Source organism: Chelonia mydas, chromosome 16, assembly GCF_015237465.2.
Source record: "Chelonia mydas isolate rCheMyd1 chromosome 16, rCheMyd1.pri.v2, whole genome shotgun sequence".
Lineage (NCBI taxonomy): Eukaryota > Metazoa > Chordata > Testudines > Cheloniidae > Chelonia > Chelonia mydas.
This window is the reverse complement of record NC_057857.1, coordinates 11,805,852-11,829,881: the sequence shown is the minus strand read 5'-3', so window position 1 is coordinate 11,829,881 and position 24,030 is coordinate 11,805,852. Positions and strand designations below refer to the sequence as shown.

Below are 24,030 nucleotides of genomic sequence, written 5' to 3'. Positions count from 1 at the left end.
CAGCCCAGAACTCCTGTCCTCCTTGAACTGCAGGTTGCTACTTCCGTGGACTGTTAATGAGTTCACTACAAGGAGTATGTAAAATAAGACCTGACTGGACAATGAGACCATATCTTTGGGAAGCGGTTTATTGGATAGTTGAGAGTCCTCATGCTGGGGAATCTCCACTGGAGACTAGCAGCACTGTAAAAAATTACCTCCCGGATAAAATAGCATGCTGTACACAGCTAATTTATTTACATTGAAATTCATCTTAGTGACTTAAGGGGACAACAACAATTAGTTGCTTAATTGCAGTTTTCTAGTAAAGGGGGAGTAGAATTGTACTCAGTATGTGTGGGGTAGTTAGAATGTGGTGTTGAAATCAAAGGTTGCTATAGTATCTTGTACATGTGTTACCGTATGACCCAGCTGAACTGCAGCTTCTGATTAGAGTGTATGTCAAATGTGCTCAGTTAAAGTCCACTTTAGCCCCCCTTTTTGTGCAGCTCAGGGTTTGGCCCACAGACTGTCCTGAGAAAAAGCAGCAGACAGGGGAACAAGGAAGTTCTAGAATAAAGTTCAAAGAACTCACCATGAGACCTGGTGGTCCCCGTGGGCCCTGAATTCCTTTGAACCCCAGGTTCCCTGGTGGTCCCTGTAGATAAAAATCAGACATGAATCTTGAAAGACTCTCAACAGATGCACACACAAAGTTTGTTTCTTTGCTTGCTGCTCTGGAATAAAGACAGAAACGCAACCAGTTGTATGCAAGTCCTGATTTTTTTTAACCTGTGGGCCCACTCCCATGTTCTGCAAATCACCCGCCCCCGCCCCCCCATTCTCTAGAAAGCAGAATGGTCCTTTTCCTTTGGTAACTTAAATTTAAGGTCATATGAGATGTTCAGATAAAACGGGTGTAAAACCTATATAAGGGCACACAACACCAGTGTCACCCAGCAGGGTCTTTTGATAGGATAACTGTAGACAAAGATGGGAGTCTCTTCTGACAGAGCAAGGACAATAAAGACATTCAACAAGTCAAAAGGACATTAGGGATGGAACATTAATCCCCTCACCATCCATCCTGGGGGCAATCTGAGCTCCACCAAGATGACTGTAACTTCAGCGTTTTAGGGATTTTAGAAGTTGAACGTGGCTCAAACAGCTAAAAAGAAGTAAACTCAAGTAGTTAGGAATCATCATTTGGGTACAGTAGTTTCTGGAGAGGCACCTGTAAAGAAATTTGCTGCCAGTTTGCATTGGATCTCCCAAGAGCTTGGAACTGCAAGAAGCATGTGGCTGTTCCCAGTAAAGTGAGGAAGGGAATGTCTACCTTATACAGACACTATAGAGCCCATGACATACAAGGAAGTGTCTTACCTTTGGCCCAAACATGCCGGCAATCCCTGGAAATCCTGACTCGCCAAAGTCCCCCTGGAAATAACAGCCAAGCAAAGACAAATGCAAGAGCAATACATTTGATCATAAATGGCTTATCACTAAAAGGTTCATGACACTTAGAGAAATAGAAACATCCATAAGTATTTTTCACTCTCTCTAAGCCTGGAATTATGAATGAAGACTTGGAAAGGAAATCAGCTGTTCTGAGAGAGAACTGGAGATCTTCCCATCTGGTTGAATTAAGATATTCGCATAGTCTCTCCTCCCAAGTTGCTAGGAGGTGTAACAGGGCACAGCTTGGGAGTTTGGGCCATGGTCAGGGGAGAGGAGTGTCTGCTCTATGAGCAGGCCTTAAAGGTCTCTACAGCCCCTATCTTTGCACAGCTTCAGACACTGATAACTGTCAAATGGAAACCCTGTTTTGCTTTTTAATACAAACTAAGCCAAGCTGACTCCTTTTGAAGGCCCATTTCAAGCTGCAGGCGTTTTGTCTGTCAAAGTATGTGCTTAGAACTTTAAAAACCAGGAAAAATATATTTTTTCAACTCTTGCCCATTTCAAATATGCCTCCAAGGATTATTGCTCACATTTTCAAGGGAAAAACATCACCTTTTAATAGCTAGGGTGTGTGATCCAAACTTGGATTAACACATAGTGGACACTGTCATAATACATGTAACCACTAATAAAAATGGAACAAACACAAATCTGCATGTGAACACCCTCATTTCTATATTTTGAGATACAAGCTTTTTGGTAGCTATAGACTTACTGAATAGCGACATGCCAAGTGACTCAGGATGGTTAGGAAAAGATCAGGACAAAAATATAAGCACGATGACTCTAGAATCCTAGTAATAAAAGAGATGGAAATGTGTCTTGTTCAGCCCAGTTCTAAATGATTTAGGTGATGAAGATTCCACCACTTCTCTTACAAGGTAATTCCAAAGTCTAATAGACTTGCTGGTAGGAAGCTTTTCCTGCCATCGTAGTGATAAATTGCTTGGCAAGCCAGGACCTATGTGAAATCCGTAGAGTACAAGAAGCTTTCCAAGGACACTAAAAACCTTAACTACCCATTTATGGATCCTGGAAGGGAAACATACTGCTGCTGCTCCCACAGTAGGAGAATCTCTCGCCATGGAGTGGCTGGTAGCACAAATAAATGCAAAGCAAGAAGAGTTCTAGAGGAAAAGGAGACGTGTACTAAGTTACAGGAACATCTTATCCAAGAGGCCTGGATCAATATTTACGTAGCAACCTCCAGAAATGAATATTGGGTACATGAATCTGCCACTCATACACACAAAAAAGAACATAATGGGACTCAAATGGACTCTGCTTCTGGAGCCAGGAGCCTATGACCTGCTTGGCCACTTAAACGCTTCTTCTAGGATGGTGGCGCATGCAGCATTCTAGTCTCTTTCACTCTCTTAAAGAGTGGCACTGCCCTTGGAGTGAAGGAAGAGAACTCACCCATTCCAGAGGAGAATGGGGTCCAACACTGGCATAGACAGCAATAAACCTAATCTTAACACATTGCTAGGTATTTATCCATGGCTTAAATGCACTGATGATCTCATTGTTTTGATGCTTAGTCTAGGAAGGGGAACGAACCGGCCAGCATGCATACATATTTCAAACAGTTGAAGATCCCCCTGGATGCAAAGGCAAACAGATGTTGAGCAGACAGAGTGTACAATATGAGATTTAGATTGGTTTCTTTTTAGGGGCTCTCTAAATATTAGGGATAGTAAGGGATGCAAAAGTATTTATTAAGTGCTGACAGTTTGCTCTCCACTGTAGAAGGCGGAAAAGGGATATTATTTCTGCCCCAAGGAGTTTACAGTCTAAGCTATTAAAACTCCCAATATGGCATCAGCCTTCTATCTGAGATAGCCAGATACACAGCCCTAGGCAAGGCAATCTTACAAGTGCAATATATAAAAACAATAAGCAGCAGCAGCCTGGTTTAGTAATGGGGTGTGTGCACATTTCCTTTCCTTTGCTGAGGCTGATCAGTGGTTGGTGTCCCTGAGAGCCATAAAACTGGATTCTCTTGGGGCGTGTCAGCACAGCAGCTGGGATGCGTAAGTACCAGTGCTATACATGCACTAGCTGTGGTCAAACTAATGCCTTACAAAGCAGTGTAGCTGCAGTGGAATGGGCAGTGACTTCTGTTGCTCAGGTACAATCCCACTCAGCCCCATAGGTATGTACTTGGGTGGCCAGCCTCAACTGCCACCGGGGCGATGCTACTTTTAGGTACTAGCTCAAACAGAGCTAGTGCATGTTTGTCTATCTGCACGGGGAATTACACCGCCCAGCTGCTTTGTAGACAATACCCTCTGACAATGCTCTTGGCTCTGGACTTACAACGACACTGCCATTGATACCATACCAAGAGATGGCCTTATTGCTAAGCACTGCTCCTAAACCTCTTGCTCTACCAAATGCAGGCTGCAACATTCCTTTCTTATCCTGGGTCAGCTTACTCATCGCTAATTCCTAGAGGTAGGGATGCTGTGTAGTAGGATAGACACCAAGGAGTGTAATATAAAGTAATGGCTGCAGGGTGTGTGTAACATTCAAATTGTGATTGACAAGGATTTATTTGAGTGGGTGCAAATGAAAGTGTGATTGGGTGGAATGAGCTTGGTGGTCTCACCTCAGTGGCCAGTCCAACATTAAGGAGCGCCAATGCTGAAGAAGCAGGTCTGTACTGACGTAATTGCACTTGTTCAGTGCAGCTGCTCAGTACATGATGCCATTCCACTGTCTCATGTTTATGAACTCCAAACTCGCACAAACTTCGCTATTTAAAAGTGGAACATGAAATGATGTGCACAGAGTTCCACAACCGCCCAGCCTTGGGAAGCGTGTGCTGAGATTGTGTACGTGTGCTACAAAAATGCATGCAGTAGAGCATCCCAGGACTCCACCCCCTATGCACTGCTGGGACTCTGAACCACCTCTTGCAGCTAGGAGAACTACAGTGAGACACGATCATTTAAATGAACACAACTAACCGGCTGTCCTTTGGGTCCTGGCTCTCCTGGGCCTCCTGGGAGCCCCATCCCTCCTTGTGTACCCCGTTTCCCTGTTGGGCCAGTCTGCCCAGGCAATCCTCTTTCACCCTACAAAGAACAGAGAATTAAAATCATTCCAGGGGATTAAATATAAAAACATGCAACAGAAATGGCCAGTGTCAGGGTATATATGACAAGGTGGAAAAATAATGGCCACTGGGGTAGGAGATGTGACTTCATCTATATGTATCACACAGGGCTGGGTGCAATGACAGATGTTCTTACAGGATGTATAGCATGAAGCCAGTAATGGACACCCGTTTTCCTAGAGGGAGTTCACCAAGACCTGCAGTTACAAGCACAGCTGTACAAGGTGTGTCACAATGTAGCATTTGAAGGGGTAAGGTTCATATTCCCCCTCATTTACACCCTTGCATGCCTGCTTGCCCTGCCCCACACAATTTCTCAGTCTCTTCTCTGAACAAGGCTGGCGACAGATGATTAATCCACCTGAAATGCTAAAGGAATTCCAAGGTTTCAGTTCAGTAACTTTAATCCAAAAGTTACAAAGCTAACATTTGCCCTGGCACCGACTTCCCAAGTCAAAGACAACAAAGGGGCGTCCAAGACCCAGCATCTCTACTCCTTCCCCCTCCCCCTGACCTTGCAGTGCTCCAGTGATAAAGGCTCAAGTATCAATCAGTGGCGACAGCCTGTTATTTCTACCCAAGGCAGCTGGGGGGCAGTAAGTGACAACTTAATGGTAATGTGTTAAATGAGTATAATTTGATTCAAATTCTTCTGGCCTCTCCAACCCCAGCTGGAATCTCTCTATTTACAGTCCCTTTTTACAAATGGCTAAATCTTTACTGGGTCTGCTTTGTGTCCTATGATCCACATGGGACAGGGCAAGAACCAGTGAGAAATCCAGGGGTCACTAAACAAGCCTTTCACTGCTTCCTCTGGCTCATAACGGTGCCCCAAACCATACCAGTTCCAGCAGTTCAAGCCCTGTTGGTGCTAGCTGAAAACCTGGCAGTGTGAGCTTCTTCCCCAGTAGTGCCTTCTAAGACACTAACAGTACAGACTTCCAAGGATCCAAGACCTTCCAAAGGAGGTGCTTGGTCATGCTTGCTAGGAGTCTAGCAGCCTGAGCTTCCTAAAAGCAGTGTGGGCCAGGACAGGCTGTGTGAGCTTCCTTGCCACCTTCCCAAGTTCACACTTGTTTTAACAAACAAAAAACCCAGTACCACGGCGAGGTGGAAACTGACCTTAAATCCTAGTGGCCCCTGTGCTCCAGGGAGACCAGGTATGCCGGGGTTCCCTCGTTTTCCCGAAATCCCTGTTGTGCCTTCTTCCCCATCGTCTCCCTGTTCTCCCTATAAAACAAGTCCAGGAGAGAATACAGAGAAAGTCACCCTATCCTTCTGGGCATGCTCACCCCTTTGAAAAGGCAGCCAGAGCAGCGTGACTACAGCTACACTGGGTGGGCGTGGCTGGCATGGCGTGCATTTATGAATGGCTGTGTGAGCATGCGCATATGCACAAGATTTTACAGCACATGGATCTGCGCATACAAGAGCCTGTTTGTCTGGCTGTGAGAGTCACTTTACTTACACACTTGTCCACATGGAGACATCTGCCTGGGTTTGTATGTGTGAAGTCTGTGCAGTGGTGTACAGGACCCACTCTGTGTATATAAGACAGCATGGCTATAGCAGTGGGTGTGTCAATTTCTACTGCTTTATCCTTTGCCCTTCCCTCCTCTGGGGTAGTGTTTGCTTAAGGTGTCCCAATATAAGTGTTTCAAACTTACCTGCAGCCCAGTTGTGCCATCCTTCCCAGGCACTCCGTCCACTCCAGGAGAACCCTCCTGACCCTGCCTTCCCACTACTCCCCTAGGACCAGGTAACCCAAGAGGACCCTACAAACACAAAAGAATTAGTGACTGAAGTGTTGGGATGCCAGGGACTCATAAAAGAAAAGGCTGAATTTTCACCTACCGGCGAGCCTCTGCTGCCCCCTTCACCCCGTACTCCTTGCTTTCCTTTTTGACCCTTAAGGCAAAAAAAGAAATAATTCTAGTATGGTCCCACCTGGGAAGCCCATTTTGGCCTGTGCAATGGAGAGCAGTTTAAAAAGGAGACATATGAGGTCAGTTGCTACAGCCAAAGGAGATGAATTATTATTTGGTTTTATTACAAGTGGTTCTCTAAGAGTTTCTGGGTTATCTTCTTTAGAGGGCAGGAATGAATAGCCAGAAGGAAAGGCCCTGCATTTTCATAATATAGAACAGATGAGGACAAATAAAGCAGGAGGATGAATTTAAGAGAGAACTCCACAGCACTGGCATGCATTACTGCGCGATGCTCAAAAATCATCCCATTCATCATTCCTTGGCGGCATCATGGAAAACCAACAACCAAGCCTTCTTCAGGGGACTCAGATAGGGAAGGTCTTATTCTGGTCTCTGATAGATTAGATAGTTTCCCCCCATCCTGGAGAGTTGGGGGATAAAAGCTTCTTATGGCTAAAATCTGTAATGCTGATTTGCCGATAAGGGGAGGGGAAGTGTCAAAGCAGCAAGTATGTGGTTCTGATTATTAGCTAGGAACAAGGATTAACTCCTGCAATATGAACGGAACACTTGGCCTTATCACCTTTGCTAGGATTCAGAAGCTTTGAAGCTCTGTCATCTGCTAACACATTTTTAAAAAATAAACCAAGTGTTTCGTGTATCACTTCTCCATCTGCAGACAAGTCTCTGAAAACTGGCCAACTGTGTGGAACAAGAGCTACTGTTACTCATTAGACCCACAGGCAGTTCCAGATCTACTATGGGTGACAGGGTGTGTCTTTCTTTGAATCCAGTGGCCAGTGAACTCTGTTAAAATCACCTATTGTAGATTAGTCTACTTGGCATTATGCCAATTCCCATATCTTGCAGGATGGAATGTGAATTAGCCGAGTATTGAGGTCATCCACTTAAATTTAGGCAAAAGAAGTCTCTGGTGGTTAACGGATTGGGAAGCTGTAGAGACAGGGAAGTAGAAGTAGATATTGGTATAAATTCAGTTCAGATAAAACCACATGCGGTGGATTCTCTTCGTTGCGGGGGGAGCAGTTAGAGGGAATGACCCTTCTGAGAAGTAGGAAAAATGGAGAATTGTGTGGATAATGGACTCTGGATTTGGAAGGTTTTAAGCCAGAAAAGTTTTATGGTTGAAACCCAGCTACAGAAAGAGACAATTGCCTGGTTCAGATTTCCCCCAAGGGCAGAGATGCCAATTGTGGTCAAGAGAGGCAGAAACTGACGTGGTGTGGGAAAGAGGGACCACACCAAGGTCCCAAGGCATGTAACTAAGGACCTGCCGGGGATTCATTCACAGTCCTAGTACTGTAATTCTCTTGATCTTCTCCAGCCCCAGGAAGCCAACAAACTAATGGGTTTGGACACACAAATCAATATTTACAGCCCTCCTACTGGGTTCTCCATGGTCATTTCCAGCCACAGACCAATGAACAAGCCACATACTCTTGGAAAAACCGTGACAGTTCTGATTTCACTTCAGCTTTAAGCTTTGGATGCCATAAATTCACCCCCATGAAACCTACCTCTTCACCTTTGGATCCCTTTGGCCCTGGCTGGCCTGGTGGTCCAGGATCCCCCTAGAAAAGAGGACAAAGAAAATCTGTTTGAAATACTTTTCTGGCAGCATCTTGCATAAAGTATGAAGAGCAGCATTTGCTGTGTCCCTTACAGCACTGACCATACGGAATCAATTACTGGGAGCAGCCTTTGCTCTCACAGCCCTCCTGGGGAAGGAGGAATAAGAAACTGTCTCCAGAGACTGTTTAACAGGGTGTCATTTTGGAGAAGCAGCATTGTCTCCCCCTTGCTTGGTTTGGGACTGTTTGACTTTGAGATCCACAACAAAGAGCAGGTAATAGGATCAGGCTCCTCAATGAAGAGTTACAGCTCTGGTTTTTAAAGCAGATCCAGTAGTTTTTGCAGCAAATACCACAATGATGTTTATGGTATTTGCCGCCGCCTCTCTCCTGAGCCCCAATCCCAATCTTGAATCAAGATTTCAGATGTCTCAAGGCCAGCTACAAAGTGGAGAGGGAGAGAGATAAGGAAACAGATCACTGTTTCAGAAATCTGAAACATTCCCCTCCCCATCAGATATATGCGCCCTCCCCTCTTCCTATTCCGCTTTTTTAGTGGATTTTGCTGATAGCAAAGCAGCAGGATGTGTATTCTCTAACCATGAGACACCCTGGACTTATTCCAAAGAAGATGTAGCAGGTTATTGCCTGTCTGCAGATCTCTCTCATTGTAGTTTCTAATTGTCTGCTGTTTCTGAGCCTCCTGTTTTTATACCTTCTTCTCCAGAGCTGCCTGCTTCTGTTGATTATCTTGGGGCAATTCAGAGGCTAGAGTCAAAGAGCTATGAAGGGTAAATGGATCACCTAACCCCTTCTAATCATGTCACAGATCACTGAGATTGGGACTTAAGAAATAGAACCTACAACACTCTTTCTATAGCCCCACAAAGAATGAAAGTCATTTCAAATTTAACTGACACTGTCTAATATGTTTTAGTATGTTTTTGCACGCCAGGGTTTACAGCTCTGATTGGAGAGAACCAAGATGATAAGCTGATTTTCAGGAATGGTATTCATTGAAGCTTTGAGCAGATGCAGCTCAGGAACTAGAATAAGGCTAGATAGCACAAACAGTATGAATGTCTTTGGGGATCAGTTACATATGTGTACTTTGAAGGTATGCACAGCATCTCAAATTTCTATTAAACAGTCTTATATTACTATGCTAGACTGTGTAACAATAAGAGCAATATGGAGGGGATATCAAAACAGCACTGACATGAAAGAAACTTGACAATACCCCATTTATGTTCATCCCACTGACATTCTGGCCACTTCTCTCAAGCTGAAAAACTTCTGCATTATTTGTTTACAACTGAGTAACACATTCATGTTTGAAATTGCACTTAGAAATGAGGAAAAATGGGAGCACCCAATGCTCTGTGTAGGGCAGAGTGTTCTACGCTGGGTAGAATGTGAAGTGATTGTTTTATTTCATAACCCCCTTTTGAAGAACATCCTAATGAATGCATTTTAAGTCACATCTAAGAGCTGTGTAAACATAACAGAGCAGAACCTTGGCAGATGTAAACTGACAAAGCTCCACAGACTTCAGTGAAGTGATGCTGCTTTAAATCAGCTAAGGATCGGGCCAGAGGAATCTGATGCATGGCTTGTTACTACAGTCCCCACTGTTGTTTATGGAATGATTAATGGTGAGACAGCCAAGCCAATGTTTAGGGCTTATTTTTCAAAACTTGAGAACATCACGGCTTAGTGCAAAAACACTTGTGCACTTGTATGTCTAATTTACAGGCCACAATTACCATCGTGTGCAAAAAGATCTAGTACTTGAGCATGAAAATACCTGGTCAGTGGTTTGACCGATCATTTTTGTGTGCACACAATCACAGTATTTGCATGTACAAAGTAGGTGCATTTACACACAGCCCCCAGAAGTTCAGGTTTTAAAAATCAGGCCTTCATTTTTTAACTGATTTTAGTCTTCATTAAACATGCTGGACTGAGAGAAGGTACAACACGGGCAGCGGCAGAACAAACGTATCTCACGCTGCCCCTCCAGTGGTCCTCAGCTTACTTGGATGGGCCTCTGTAGGAGTGAGAGGGGACCCAATCAATCTATGGCCTCTGCTGAGACTGCCAATGAGGAGTGGGGGCCTATTGTGATTTATGCAATGTGGACACTTGTCCAGAGGGAACTGGATGGAGATCCAACTCATTCTTATCTAGTCCAGGTATGTGTAAAGCATTTCACACAGGTCACTAAACAGCCATCCCATCTGAATCACTACTGACAAGTTCTGGATTCAGACCCGTGACTTCCAGGTGAATGCCCCCATATTAATATAATCATATTACGTTATGAATCTCCCAAGCTTTCCCGTCCTCTTTTAATCATTAAAAATGTCTGGTAAGACAGATCTAGGGACACAATATTAGAACATGGGAAGCTGCTCCTGTCTCTTTCCCTACTTGTTTTATAGGAAAAATAAAATATATCATGTGACATACTTTGATTACACCTTCAGGAAGCATAAAGTTTATGGATATAGATATTCTTAAAAACCCCACTGAGCCCTGGCATATGGAAATGCACCTATTGTAGTTTGTAGCTCACCATGCCTTTCCTCTAACCCCCTTTCCCATGCTGCTCACCCATTCTATCTCCATTTGTCACATACACAGTAGAGTAAGATCAGATTAAAATCAATCAATTATAAAATAAAATAGAGTCTTACAGGTAGACCTTGCTGTCCAGCTTTTCCTCTGTCCCCATCAAGTCCTTCTTGACCCTTAAATAAATGAGAGTGCGCATGTTAGTTTATTCTCTGGATTCTCTTTCTATAGGTAAGCAGCAGTGGATGCTGCAGTCACAGCATACAGTGTGGTACTGGGGGATAATGGGTGGTGGGAGAGGTGCAATGCACGCAGCTGTATTCTGCCAATGCCGGGAAGGCAAAGTATATGGGTGGTGCTATTCAGATGAATATATCACAGGGAAGCAAATGTTTTTCTTGGGCAAGAGGACCTTCCCCCAGCTGAACTCCTAACTCCTCCAATTCCTTCCCAACTCAGATTTCCCCTCTCTGTAACTGTGGGCTCATTTCGGACTCTGAACACTCCCTCTCCTCTCTCTCTCCTCTGATCTGGAACAGCCTCCCTGTATCTCTCTGCCTCAATGAGTTTCTCATCTGAAAACATCTCCTCTCCCTTGTCTAGATCACTTTCTCTCAGTATTATTATACAGCTCTGCTATTCTGTATTTAGTTTTATGTAGTATTATATAGCACTGTAACTCTGCACTCATCCTGTACGATAGACACTGTACAAACGAAGGTCTGAACCCTTTAGGGCTAGTTGAAACCCTGGCATTTACAGTAAGTATAGAATGTAAGTGGCAAGTAGACATGGCCTCTTGAACATTCTTAGGGAAACAGACATCTTGGATTAACTGAGCTAGTTAACTTTTCCAAGAACAACGTACACTCTTTCATGGATATTCATAGGCATCAGGCAGCTAAGAGTTACAACTAGCTACTATGTCACAATTTAAGCAGGAAACAGAGCGTACCTAATGCATCAATAAATACACAATGCATTAGTTTAACTAAACATTTGATTACTGATGCCCCATAGAAAGACTACAGTGAGTAGCACTTCTCTGGCAACTCGTGAACAGTCATTTGGAGATGACAAATAAGAGAGTTTGGTACATTTTTGTAATTAATCACTCTCACTGACTGCTTTGTAGTGAGGCAAAACCTAATCCTAAGAGATTCTTTTCAGACCAGCTCCAGTCAATCATGTTGAGAAGCTACTGACACAGGGACTGGAGGACTCTACAAAAACAACACAGGAATAAGGGGGACTCGTTCATAAATCTGGTCTTGGCTCAGAGAGCCCACAGCTAACTGAAAAGATTTTGGAAACTCAATCCACTAAGTTAATAGGGATCCCCTTGAAAGCATCTAGTCTTGTGCCGGCAACTACAACCCAACTGTCTCAACTCTCACCCTCATCATCATGACCTAGCTGTCTTGTGAGCTATTTCATCAAAGCCTTCTGAGCATGTTCCCCAGACCCCATGATATTTCCTCTGGATTTAAGTCACTGATAAAAAGGTCCTGCTCATTCTCTCAGCCTTGCAAGCTCAGCTCAGATGTGTGACATTGTGGGATGCTGGACCTGATGCTATCTGGTCTTTTCTTAGCCTTCAGCAACTGCTCTTTCACTTTAAAGGAAAGAGATCTGAATCATTCCTCTGGGTCCTGAGTAAAGCGCAAAGAGCAATCATGGTGAGATGTCACATAATAAACAGGGCCAAGGATGTAATCTTTGTGGGCTGTTACACAGATGAAGAATTTCTCCAAAGTTAGTTCCTAGGCAAATATTCAGAATAGGACTTACAGGGTAGCCAGGGTCTCCAGGCTCCCCTCGATCTCCTCTGTTGCCAACTGGACCCTACAACAACACAATAAAGGTTCAAGGTAGATGTGAAATGCCAGTGGTCCACTCCATGTGTCATGATCTCTAAATATAGCATCTTCAGTGATCAGGGAAAAAATCCAGGCAGTTGGCTTGTCTGCATGTGCATCACACGCAAAAATCAGGCCACAGGATTAGAGAAGGGACATGAATAATATCTTACTCTGTCACCAGGTGGTCCTGGGGGGCCTTCTATTTTCCCATCATCACCTTGTTCTCCCTGTAGACATAAATATTAATGTTAAAACAGCCAGATCCAAAGCCCTTTAAAGTCAGTGGGAACCTTCCCAATGATTTCAGTGGGATCTGAATGAGGCCTTAGAGACTGGATAAAAAGATGGCTTTAAAAGGTCACCAACTACTTAAAATTAAAATAATCATCACATTTCTGTTCAAAAGTTTTTTTGTTTTTACCTGTTCTTCTTACAAATAGCATCTGTGATTCCCAAAGGTGAATGACAAAAGAGAAATATTAAGACATTCCTCTGGACTCTTTTCAGCTGGTTAACTTTGTGCTGAGTCAGTTTCACATCATTTCCCCCATTTGTGTGTGCATCTCTTTTGCACAGCAACACAGGAGAGAAAAACCATTCTTTAACAATAGTCAAATGCGACGGCAAACCCACCAGATCTGAATGGGAGGCCTCAGGCAGGACTAGCTCCCGAAATTACTGAACTCTCTTTAAAAATCAATTGACAACATTTCAAATTGAGAGGAGGCCCCTTTAAGTCTAAGGATAACATTTTCAGAAGTGCCTAAGTGACTTCAGAGATCAAGTCCCATTTCCAAAATGACTTAGAGCAAGACTGACAAAGGCATTTAGGTGCCTACTGATGCAGCTAAGCCACGAGTGGGATTTGCAAAAGCACTAAGTAGCCTAGATGCCCAACACCCATCAACTTTCAACAGGAATTAGGCACCTAACTTGTTCAGGTACTTTTGAAAATATCACTAGGTATCTGTGTAAATTCTTAGCTGTTCACAGTCTGGCTTGTAGGAGCCTAAGGCTACGTCTACTCTGCAAGAAAAGACCCACAACAGTCTCAGAGCCCAGGTCAACTGACTCAGGCTCATGGGGCTAAAAATAGCAGCGCAGATGTTCAGGCTCAGGCGGGACCTGGGCTCTGAAACCTGGTGAAGGCGGGGGTCTCGAAGCCCAGGCTGCAGTCCAAGCCCGAGTATCTACACTGCTATTTTTAGCCCTGCAGCCCAAGCCCGAGTATCTACACTGCTATTTTTAGCCCTGCAGCCCGAGCTTGTAGACCTGGGCTCTGAGACTCACTGCTGTGGGTGGTTTGTTTTTTTTTTAATTGTATACACATACCCTTAGGCTCTTTGCAAGTCCGTGGGACCTGGGCTCCTAATTGCCTACATCCCTTTTGAAAATGGGACGTAGGCACCTAAATCACATAGTTGCTTTTGAAAACGTTACCCTAGATCTCTTTCCATTCAATATTTTTCCATCTAAAGGAAGTCTAGCTAAAACGATTTGTTTGAAATACACATGGGTACCTCCAAGGGTGAGGCTTAGTGAAGGGCGAATCACACCTACATGCCTGTTTGGATAAGGATTATGAAGGATGAAATACTGCTAAGTTTGCCTCAGGCTAAGGATTAAGTGAACACTGATGGGTAAAACTCTGCAGGGCTCTCTTTAAAATGAGGAAAGATGCTTTAGTGATTGGCACATGATAGATAGATTGGATTTATGATGAGAGATTAGCCTTTGAAGTTCAGATCCTTCTTTTGGGTTTGGCAAACAGGGATGGAATTTTAGGGAAGGTCTGAGAGTGTCTGTCTCTCTCTCTCTCTTGTTCATATTATTCCCTGTACTTCCTGCTTCTGGTCATGCTGGGAATCCTGCAGCAACAAGTCCCACTTGGGGCATTTCTGCCCTTCCCAGTTCCATCTGGGTCGGGAAGCAGAAACACAGAAATGGGTAAAGTTGGAAAACAAGGGGAGTGTGGGGGTGGGTGGGGAAGGGAGAGGAGGACAAAGTTATTTCAAATCTTTTGAACTTCCAAAAAATTGGGTCTAAATTTTGGGTTGGTTCATATTGATTGGAACCAATTTGCCCATCCCTAACAACCCGGCACCAGCAAAATTGTGCAAAACTGTCCATGCTGTGACATGAGTTTGCTCACATACTTTCTCATGCCAGGAGGAGTGGGGTAGACAGCAATCCTTATTGTACCAAGAAGAAGGATTATTCTAAGCCAAGGGCTGCAGTACAGTGCTGGCTTTGGCAAGAGCGTTAGTTTTCTAGTAATGTCTGAATGGTTTCTTTGCGGACTGCTTCTGTCTGGTCTAGCTACCCTTTTCTGAGGAACACAACTACACAGAGTTATTTGCAGCTGCCTATAAAGTTAAGCAATAGGAGGGTGCAGGATGCTTCTTTGGCCTTCTGAATTGTATCGCCCTGACAGTCATCCTAGTTTGGAATTGAGCCGCATTTTTCCTCACCCGATTGCACATTCCCTGATCTATAAAGGGAGCAGAACTGCTCCAAATACATACCCTGGCTACATGCTGCATCACAAACTGTTCTTGTAGTCACTTCAGACCAGATGGTGAGCCCCTTACACAACTGCTTATGTGAGTAATTTCACAGAATTCAGTGGGATGACTTGTGCGAGTAACTACTCACCAGCCTGAGCGAGGGGCTCACAATGAGGCACTCAGTTACCCTTCCTGTGCATTTCACCCTCTAAAACATAGATGCTGTTTTGCTGTTGTTGTTTTAAATTCCCTTGCATAAATCACTTGGGGTTACAGTGTCCTATTTCTTCTGGAGCCCAGTTCAGAGACATCTGTCTCTTAGCTCCCTGCGTGATAGCTACATTCCAGCTCCTCTGGTTTTTGGCGACTTGATGTTGCTGAATCTTTGACATACTGGCTCCTCAGGATTAACGCACTTCACAGCTCCTTTGGGGTTCCAGGTCCTTAGGATCGTTTTACTGCAGTTTTTAGGTGATCCTTTCTCCTGGCACATGGGGGCTGCTGGGTTCTGACTCTTTGGGGCTGCTGCACCAAAAGTTCTCTCATGTACGGGAACTCACAAAGTTAATTCACGTGGAGCCAAGTAGTTGAGTCTTCGTAATTCTCTGGTTATTGGTTTCTACAAACCATCCCAGTGTGGTTATTAAGGTCCCCTCTATCTTTCTTCCATAAGTCCTCTATGGTGCTGTGGGTACCCATGATGCCCCGAACATTTGGCAATTGCTCAATGATGCTGCCACCTGGGAGAAGACATGCAGTACTGTTTATCTGTTCTTGACTTTTGGCAACGGCGGGTATGCAATTGACAATGCTCAGCTTCAGACAGTCCCAACTGCGTTCAGCAGCAGAGCGCGGCTGTTGCCAACAGCTCGTTTTCTGAGGGTGGGTGTAGGCACAGGGGAAGTTTATCAAGTGTGACTGTGGCACCAGGGAAGGGGATGTGCCAAGCTATATTGCAAGCTTTCAGTTCAAGGATGAAGAGGGGCTTGCACCAAGCTTAACTTTTGCAGACTGGCAGAGTTAGATTCCTAAAGGTTTTGCAACACTGTATCTGGTGGTATTCAGATCGGTGTTCATGTCGCACTCCCCATCAGGACCCAGCTGAAAGTTGGGAAAGTTCTAAACTTGGGACTTCTTCAAAGAGTGTCAAGATCTCTGTAGCTGGTCCCTAGAACAGAGTGATGATGCTCTAGATCCCATATATACTAGACACCTTTCCTACAGGTCTTCAACAGCTCCTGGATGCTACAGGGGTCTTAAGCCTGACTGATAAATTCCAGTACCGCAGGGCTGAGCTTCTCTAGGACTTCTTGACGTTTGGATTATTTTCAGAGAGAGGGAGACTAAAGGTCTTTGCTAATTCTTTGGAAAGTTACAGTTAAAAAAAAGTTAAATGCATGGAGGAAAAGGAAAGGCTTGTTGTTGTTGGCTCCCCTCCCAAAGTGAGATACACCAGTTTGTAATTTTTAAAAGGATCTCATCTGGACAATCCTAAGCGGCTGCCAAATGCTCCGAGCAAGGCCTCTGTGAGGAGCTGTGAGTGTACTAAAACCCAGCAGAATAATTAACTGGGATGGTGCTGTGGAACTCAATTCCAAAATAATGGATATCTTCAGGCTAATTACTGCTTTGGAAAAGGGCAGACTTTCTCCACCATTAAATACCCTTCTTCTGCACTGCTAATTTCCTACAGAGTTTAAAAAGTTGTAGCACAATCACGGCCACATTTCTTTCCTCTGCAGCTTTAGCTTCACTCTCATCTCCAAGGTCTGAATTCTTCCTCATTTGGTGTTAAGTTTACACGTGGACTTGGGGAAGGATCCTGACACGTGTATTCGTGTGCTGTGATCCAAGCAGTTCTTATAAGATAAGGAGGGATGGGTGAGGCTAGGACTTAGATGAGAGGCCCCCAAGGAACACCGACATGCTTCAGGAAGTGGTGCTGGGGATTCAGCAAGTAATGCTGCGTTCCCCGTGTCACTATAGAACCAATGCCCCAGGATGGGATTAAAGCATCACTGTACTGGTGGAGGTGCCACCTTTCAGGTACGATGGAAAACAGGGGGCTTGACCGTTTGCGGTCATTACAAGTTCCCATGGTACTTAACAGCAGAGATATTGTAATGCTCTGATTCAGAGAGTCCAAGGCAGGAAGGGACCGCTGTGATCATCCAATTCTAGTCTGACCTCCTGTATAACATAGCTCATAGGACTTCCCTGAATTAATTCCTGTTTGAACAAGAGCAGAGATTCCCAAACTGTGGTACATACACCCCTGGGGCACATGAGCCTGTCAGAAGTGTCATTCTGTCCCAGGGTGGTCTGTCTCTCCCACGAGGCAGCAGGGCCCACCTAACTACTGCGTCATGACATAGCTCGTTCAGAGAAACAGGTATCAAAGAGAGCAGCTGACCAACTAAGTGGCAGTCAGGCAGCTGCCTCCCTAATATGACGTCCTGGCCAAATTCCAATTTGGGTAATTACATTCCCCTGCATTTCCCAGCTGACTATGGGATTCACTTTCACTTCCCAGATTTAACCCAGAGTTGGCTGCATTTCACTGGAGGATGAAATGACCCCTGTATATAATTTAATTTTGAAAAGTGCCTGGTAAATGCTATGTAAATATATTGCCTCTGGTATGGTGACTTCCAACAGCAGCTGTTTGGTTTGGGATACATTTTCTCTCCTTCTTCTTAATGCTTCTGCTGTTTATTCTTGTAGTCTTTCTGCAGTTGCTCCTTTTGTGTACCACCGCTATTCCTGATCCTCTGGAAATTGATTACTGGTCCTGCAACCTGTGCCATCTAATTAACGTGTGCTAGCCCCGTCCACTTGGGATGGCAGGAGCATGTTTGTCAGTGGCTGGCCTCCAAAGCAGTTCCCAATCCCAGCAGCAGAAGCACTGCCTGATAATTGCGAGGCTTTAAAGCACAGCTAGCAGTTGTCTGGTGTTGGACAGGTTTCCAAACACAGTGATTGCAAGCACAGTTTGCCAAGCAAGTCTCTTGAGGCTGGGTGGGCCAATTGCCAAGGGTGATTCTGGCAAATTGGTAGCTATAGAGAAGGAGGGATTGGCAAGCAAATCTGTTCAGATTAAGGATTTTTGGGAGCATTAAATACCAAGGTGGGCACGTTGGATAAGCTTAAAATTTGCAGTATGTAAGGATAAACCAGCAATAATGACTATACAATACAAAGTCTAATATCTGCACACATCTCATTCTCCTCTGTATTTCACTGCTTAGAGACAATGGCTCTTTTTGCTTTTGGTGCGTTACACTCACTGTTTTGCGCCAGGACACTGAAGCCTCCTGTATCTAATGTTTCTGGAAACCTGGGCCAGTCTCTCAAAGGACAATGTGTAACAAACTGTAAGACCAGTAGGACAATGGAACAGTCTGCCTAGGGAGGTCATGGAAGCTCCTTTGCTGGAGGTTTTCAAAAGGAGGCTGGAGCCATCTGCCTTGGGTGGTTTAGACACAACAAATCCTGCATCTTGGCCTGTGCTTGGTGGAAAGTTTTAGCTCTGCTACTTTGAGCTAGATGATGGCAGGAGACTTCCTGGAGAATGGATGCCACTTAATGGAGGACACAGAAGCTGGGGGCCATTCACCTTGGTACAACTGGAGAACACTATGGGAAGATTTGGGAAGCTAACAGGTAGCACAAAAAGAGGATGGGGTGGCCATAAAAACAAAGATGGAGAAGCTAATCAGCAAGCTGGTGATGGAGATAAGGGAGCATCAGAGAAATGGTCAGATGCCCCAGTGCCAGAGACACATCTTAAGGTTGGAAGGGAGCAGAGAGAGAAGTTCCGGAATTCTCAGTGGCACCAATAATAATCATGCCTGGGGCAGCATCTCTGGGTTGAGAGTGTATATAAATTCAACAACTGGATGCTCTCCTAACTCTTATAATATTTTGTCACAACTTCTGCAGTGGAGTCAGTCACAGCGTAAAAGGAGACCAACTCACATGTCTCAGAGACTCATGTCAATGTAAAGAATCTCTAGACACACCAAGGTAGAAGGGCCTAGCTATGGGTGCCTTTCCACTTGGAATCCTCACTTGGTATAATGGGTTCAAAGTCCTGGCAAAGATGTACCCATGAGATCTCTTCTTAGAATCTCAGGAGCCCCTGTAAGGAAGGAAACTCTTGCCTGCAGATGCACGTCTGCGATTGTGACCATGTGCAATAACACAAGTGCTGAGCAATGCCAATAATTCAAACCCTGCACTGAGTGCTTCCTGCAATAGGAACACTAGGTACAGTGGGGTAGAAAACCAGGATCAATAAAAATTCAAACAACTTTTCTCATGGTAGGGTCCAATTTGCAACCACTTCCAATTACTACTCTTTTCCTTCCTGCGCAGGGGGGAAGAAAGCTGCTGCTGTAGCTACTGACAGACATGTGATTGGCTCCGGCAACAATGCAAGTACAGCCAAAGCCAGCTGGGATCATCTTCAGAGCATTGAGCAGCAAGCTGTGCCGAGAGGAAGCCACTAAAATATGAGTCACTTCTCCAGCCTGAACTGGGTACGATCAAGCTGACTCAGCAAAAGCCTTGAAAGAATGCAGCAGTGGAACAAGGGTTTTGACTCATTCCAGCTGCAGTCAAGGGGTGTAGGTGGACAAAAGTCACAGGCGTGAGAGGCTATGAGTAAAATGGGATGGGGGAAGGGAGACCATTTGTGCTTCACTTACGAAATGTAATAGGCTGGAACAAACAGAAATAGCAGCAAGATTTTCCAGGAGCAGACAGTTTTAGGGGCATGTGTGCACAGTTTTAGTTTGACTTTACAACAAAACCTACTGATCTAATTTCTTTTATCTTGAGGATTCAGTAGAATTTCTGTGGAACTAGGAAACGGCCCCAATATTCATGCCTATAGGCCCTTCCAGAGATACAAGAGAGTATGGGTGCCTGGAAATGGTGTCCTGGTGGATTGTGTGCCCTGATAATGCACTGGCTTGTGTGTTTGGGTAAGTCTATGCAGCAAAAAAAAGAATCCCCCCCCCCGCCAACCCTGTGGCAGAGAGCCTCAGAGCTACACCCGGTCAACTGACTTGGGCTTGCACTGCAGGGCTAAAGGCAGCAGTGACTCAGACCCTCCCCACTTGCCAGGTTCCAGAGCCTGGGCTCCAGCCTGAATGTCTACCCTGCTATTTTTAGCCCTGCAGCGGGAGCCCCACAAGCCTGACTCAGCTGACTGGGCTCGGAGACTCACGGCCATGTTTTGTTTTGTTTTTTGCTGTATAGACATATCCTAACTGGCACCACTGCCCTCTGCTGGATGGGATGCCAGACTTGTCCAAATGTTTATCAGTTTCTAATGCTCATCCTCTAACACAAGGGTTCTCAAACTTCACTGCACCGCGACCCTCTTCTGAAAACAAAAATTACCACCCAACCCCAGGAGCGGAGACTGAAGCCTGAGCCCGGCCGCCCTGGTGGAAGGGAGGGGGCAAAGTCGAAGCCAAAGGGCTTCAGCCCCAGGAAGGGAGCCTGTAACCTGAACCCTGCAACCCAGGGCTGAAGCCCTCAGGCTTCGGCCCCGAGCCGCAGCAAGTCTAAGCCAGCCCTGGCGACCCCATTAAAACGACCCACAGTTTGAGAACCGCTGCCTCTAGCATGTCAGTGGGAGAAAGAGAGGATACAATGTAGCTAGTGCTGCTATTATTGATGATGGTTAAATCAAGAGCCTCTTTCAGCTCAAGCAGTAGAAGCTTGTGTTTTTGGCACAGGATGTCACAGTTTCTATTTCCCAGGCCACATGTTTGCAGCTAGCGGGTGGCTAGGGGTTGTCTGCACATCTGTGGTTCACATGATCTTTGTGTTTGTGTTGGATTACAGGTGCTAGTGTTAATTTGAATGGGTCTGTGGGAGCTGTGCCCTGGTGCTTGGCTTGGAACGGGTGCTGCTCTCTGAGCAGGAGCACTTTTGGCACATGCAGAACAGGAGATGGCAAATTTCATGCAGTTTAGCTCTTACCTTTTCACCTTTTGGCCCTGGTGGTCCGATTGGCCCTGGCGGTCCTGCATGCCCCTGTGGGAGAACAGAAAACATATGATGGGATTGTAAAAATGGAGTCACTTCTGTGATAGGATCCTGTATTGCTGACTACAGAGACACCTGAATTGCACGTGCAGGCTTCAGAGAAATATAGAAGCATCAGCAGTGACATTATCCATGCCTGGAAGATGGAGGAAAACCAGATCTGAAGAATTCTCCACAGCCCAGACTGAGAATAATAAAGAACTGAGCTGTCTATCATCCCAACAAAATGGAAATATAAATATAGTTAAATTAGTTTTGCATCCTGGGCTAATTATGATGTTAGATTTGGAAATGGGTAAAGCTGGGGAATGAGCATCAAAAAAGCAGTCTTACTTCATAACCCATTAAGCCAGGTTCCCCTTGAGCTCCCATCCTTCCTGGGGCACCCTATGGAAGCAATCACACAGAAAAATGCCATTAGAACAGCCTGCTGTCATTGTCTTCAGAAACCACATGCTGAATTGGCCTGCAGAAAGTGGACTTTCAAGACAGGCAAACCTTAGGCTTGGGAGATTAAACTGAAATGCTCCCATCTATTCTTTGGGCAAACCAGGTAGCCTTATGGCAGCAGCATCTTGAAGTATTCTCTGCACTCAGCTATCAAATCGATAGGAGGGTAGCTACTCTAACCCAAGTCTCTGCCAAGAGTTTATCAATGAGGTTCCCAGCTCATTTACAGAAATATTGACATCCCAGTAATCAGTTCTTTTCCAGTTGGGAACTGGCTCATATTTTTGGACTCCTATAACTCCTAAAAATGTAGAGTTCTGGTCTTTCCTCTTATGCCAACGTATCCTGGAAATTAAACTCTTGCCTGAATCAGGTGCTCTCCAAATCATTTGGGCATATAGAGGAAAATCTCAAGACAATGCAATGTGGATAATGCCTTGTTAACTGCTAGATGTATACATAGGTACTGGAACTAGGGGTGCTGCCGCACCCACTGTCTTGAAGTGGACTCCATTATACACAGGGTTTACAGTCTGGTTCAATGGGTCTCAGCACCCTCACTATACAAATTGTTCCAACACCCTTGGATACATACATAATAAAACTAGCAAAGGGTGATGTGTGAACATTGTGCTAATGTTCTGCTCTTCGCCTGCCCCCTCTGGACTCTATTGCTAACTTCTAATACAAGGTCTTTTTTGCTGAATATTCCTTCAGTGAAGTTTTCAGTGAGACAGTTCTGATGAAGGCCTGAACCCTTAAACATACAAAGACCGCTTTTGTTTTTTGTGGTTCTCAGGCCTGGCAATAAAGATGGCATTGAGGAGTCATCTCCTGAGCTGCAATTGACTAGGGAGTTGCAAGAGTTGATGTTTTAGGAATCTGAACAAAAGGTTAAAAAAAGAGTTTCCAAATCCTGATCTTCAGATTAAAGCTGGATGCAAGCCTTTTGCTATTAAACTGCAGATACTGGCAAACTCATACTACCTTTCTAGCCAGTGGTGAGCGGAGTAAGTTTTAACTGTTGACGCTAAGGCACATATCTCCTTCTGGTGCTTTATATTTTATACCCTGATAATTTCTATGCTTCATTTACTCAATGGGTAGAATATAGAATTCTCGGTCACAGGAGGAGTTGCATGCATTAGTCACTCCACATGATAGAAACCATCGCACGAATCATACGATCATTAAACATTTCCCCTTTACTGCTGGAAGTTCAAGTGCTGGCACGCACGGATATGGCCCGAGAAAGCAGATAATCAATCTAGAGAGTGCAAAGGATGGCTTCCTGAATTTGAGGATTTTTCTGGTGATCTATCAGAATGGGAGTGTACTTTGTTTTAGAGGGAAACAAGACTTTTTCTTGTTTGAGGTCATTTGGGATCTTCCAGTATCCTGCTTCAGAGACCTGGTGTTGGGTTTCCCCACAAAAGGTGTGGGTAGTTCCTCCTGGAGTCCATCAACGTGAGTCCTGTACAAGTCCAAGGAGTTGCTTGAGTGTGCCATGAGGAGGGTTCTGCCCACAGGATCCACTCACACGACCTGCCCTGTACACCACCTTGCTAGTCAGAAACTATAAGGTCTCATTAGACTTTCCAAATCTTCCATTTTTTCCATCATATTTTTTACCCTTTCCTCAAGGACAGACTGAAAAGATACACTCAGTCCAACAGACTGCTGCTCAGACATTTCTCTGCTTCCCTGAGAAATAATCCATGGAGACTCTGCCAAAGTAGTCTGCAGGGACGATCTATTGGAAAGACCGTAACTTTTAATGGAGGCCTTAAAAACCACAGCAGAATCGCTGTTGCTCAGTCACTCAGTGCTACTGTTCTGAAACATCTTAGCAATTCCTGGTTCCTTCCTGTCTTTTCAGTATGTTCTACAGATTAAATCAGAGGAGGCAAGTGATACTTAAGCAATTACTATAAGAACCTGCAGGGCCAGAATCCGGAACCACAGGGGTTCTGGGCCACTGATACCTCCACTGGAGGTTTAGGGGTGTTCCTGTGGGAGGACCCTGTGAGGCTGGGCCAAGGAGGATGCACCACCCAGCAGGACCTGAGTGGCAGCTCCTCAGAGCCCACAGATTAGCTGGCACTGGTACTTAAAACAGGAAGCCATGACAGTGAGTTGTCCAAACCACATACAGATTGCCCGCCTGTCCTGCTTTAGACCCTGTGCACAAGAGATCCCAGACTCCAGCTTCTGTCCGTGCCTGCCTCCTGATGCCTGACTCTTGGTTTACCCTCCAACCTATCTTGGACTCTGACCTCCTGGTAATGGACAATGCTGCCTACTGACGCCTGACTCCTGGTTTGCCCTGTGACCTCTCTCGGACTCTGACCCTCTGGTATCCAACTCATCCTGACTCCTGCTCTGACCACTACGTCTGACCACCCATGACTCAGTCATGATAGTTACCCTGCTGGTTGGATATATATGAAGAAATATTTGTTGCCTGTTGCGACTGTTTGGATCCCACTG

General features: G+C 45.0%; 1 protein-coding gene across 6 annotated transcripts in view; it reads right to left on the bottom strand.

Moving 5' to 3' along the window:
• Positions 1-24,030, bottom strand: part of LOC102932197 (collagen alpha-1(XXVII) chain B) — a 299,945-nt gene that overhangs the window by 11,466 nt on the left and 264,449 nt on the right. For 5 of the 6 annotated variants that reach the window (XM_043530414.1, XM_043530416.1, XM_043530415.1 and 2 more), the window contains 12 exons: positions 21,424-21,477; positions 21,025-21,078; positions 12,691-12,747; positions 12,450-12,503; positions 10,781-10,834; positions 8,028-8,081; positions 6,416-6,469; positions 6,229-6,336; positions 5,684-5,791; positions 4,413-4,520; positions 1,363-1,416; positions 575-637 (listed from right to left, as the gene is read on the bottom strand). In XM_043530414.1, the coding sequence (XP_043386349.1) occupies positions 575-637; positions 1,363-1,416; positions 4,413-4,520; positions 5,684-5,791; positions 6,229-6,336; positions 6,416-6,469; positions 8,028-8,081; positions 10,781-10,834; positions 12,450-12,503; positions 12,691-12,747; positions 21,025-21,078; positions 21,424-21,477 (822 nt within the window). Of the gene's footprint in view, positions 1-574; positions 638-1,362; positions 1,417-4,412; positions 4,521-5,683; positions 5,792-6,029; positions 6,103-6,228; positions 6,337-6,415; positions 6,470-8,027; positions 8,082-10,780; positions 10,835-12,449; positions 12,504-12,690; positions 12,748-21,024; positions 21,079-21,423; positions 21,478-24,030 lie in introns of those variants that run through there. The other variant, XR_006286160.1, reaches the window with a different exon arrangement.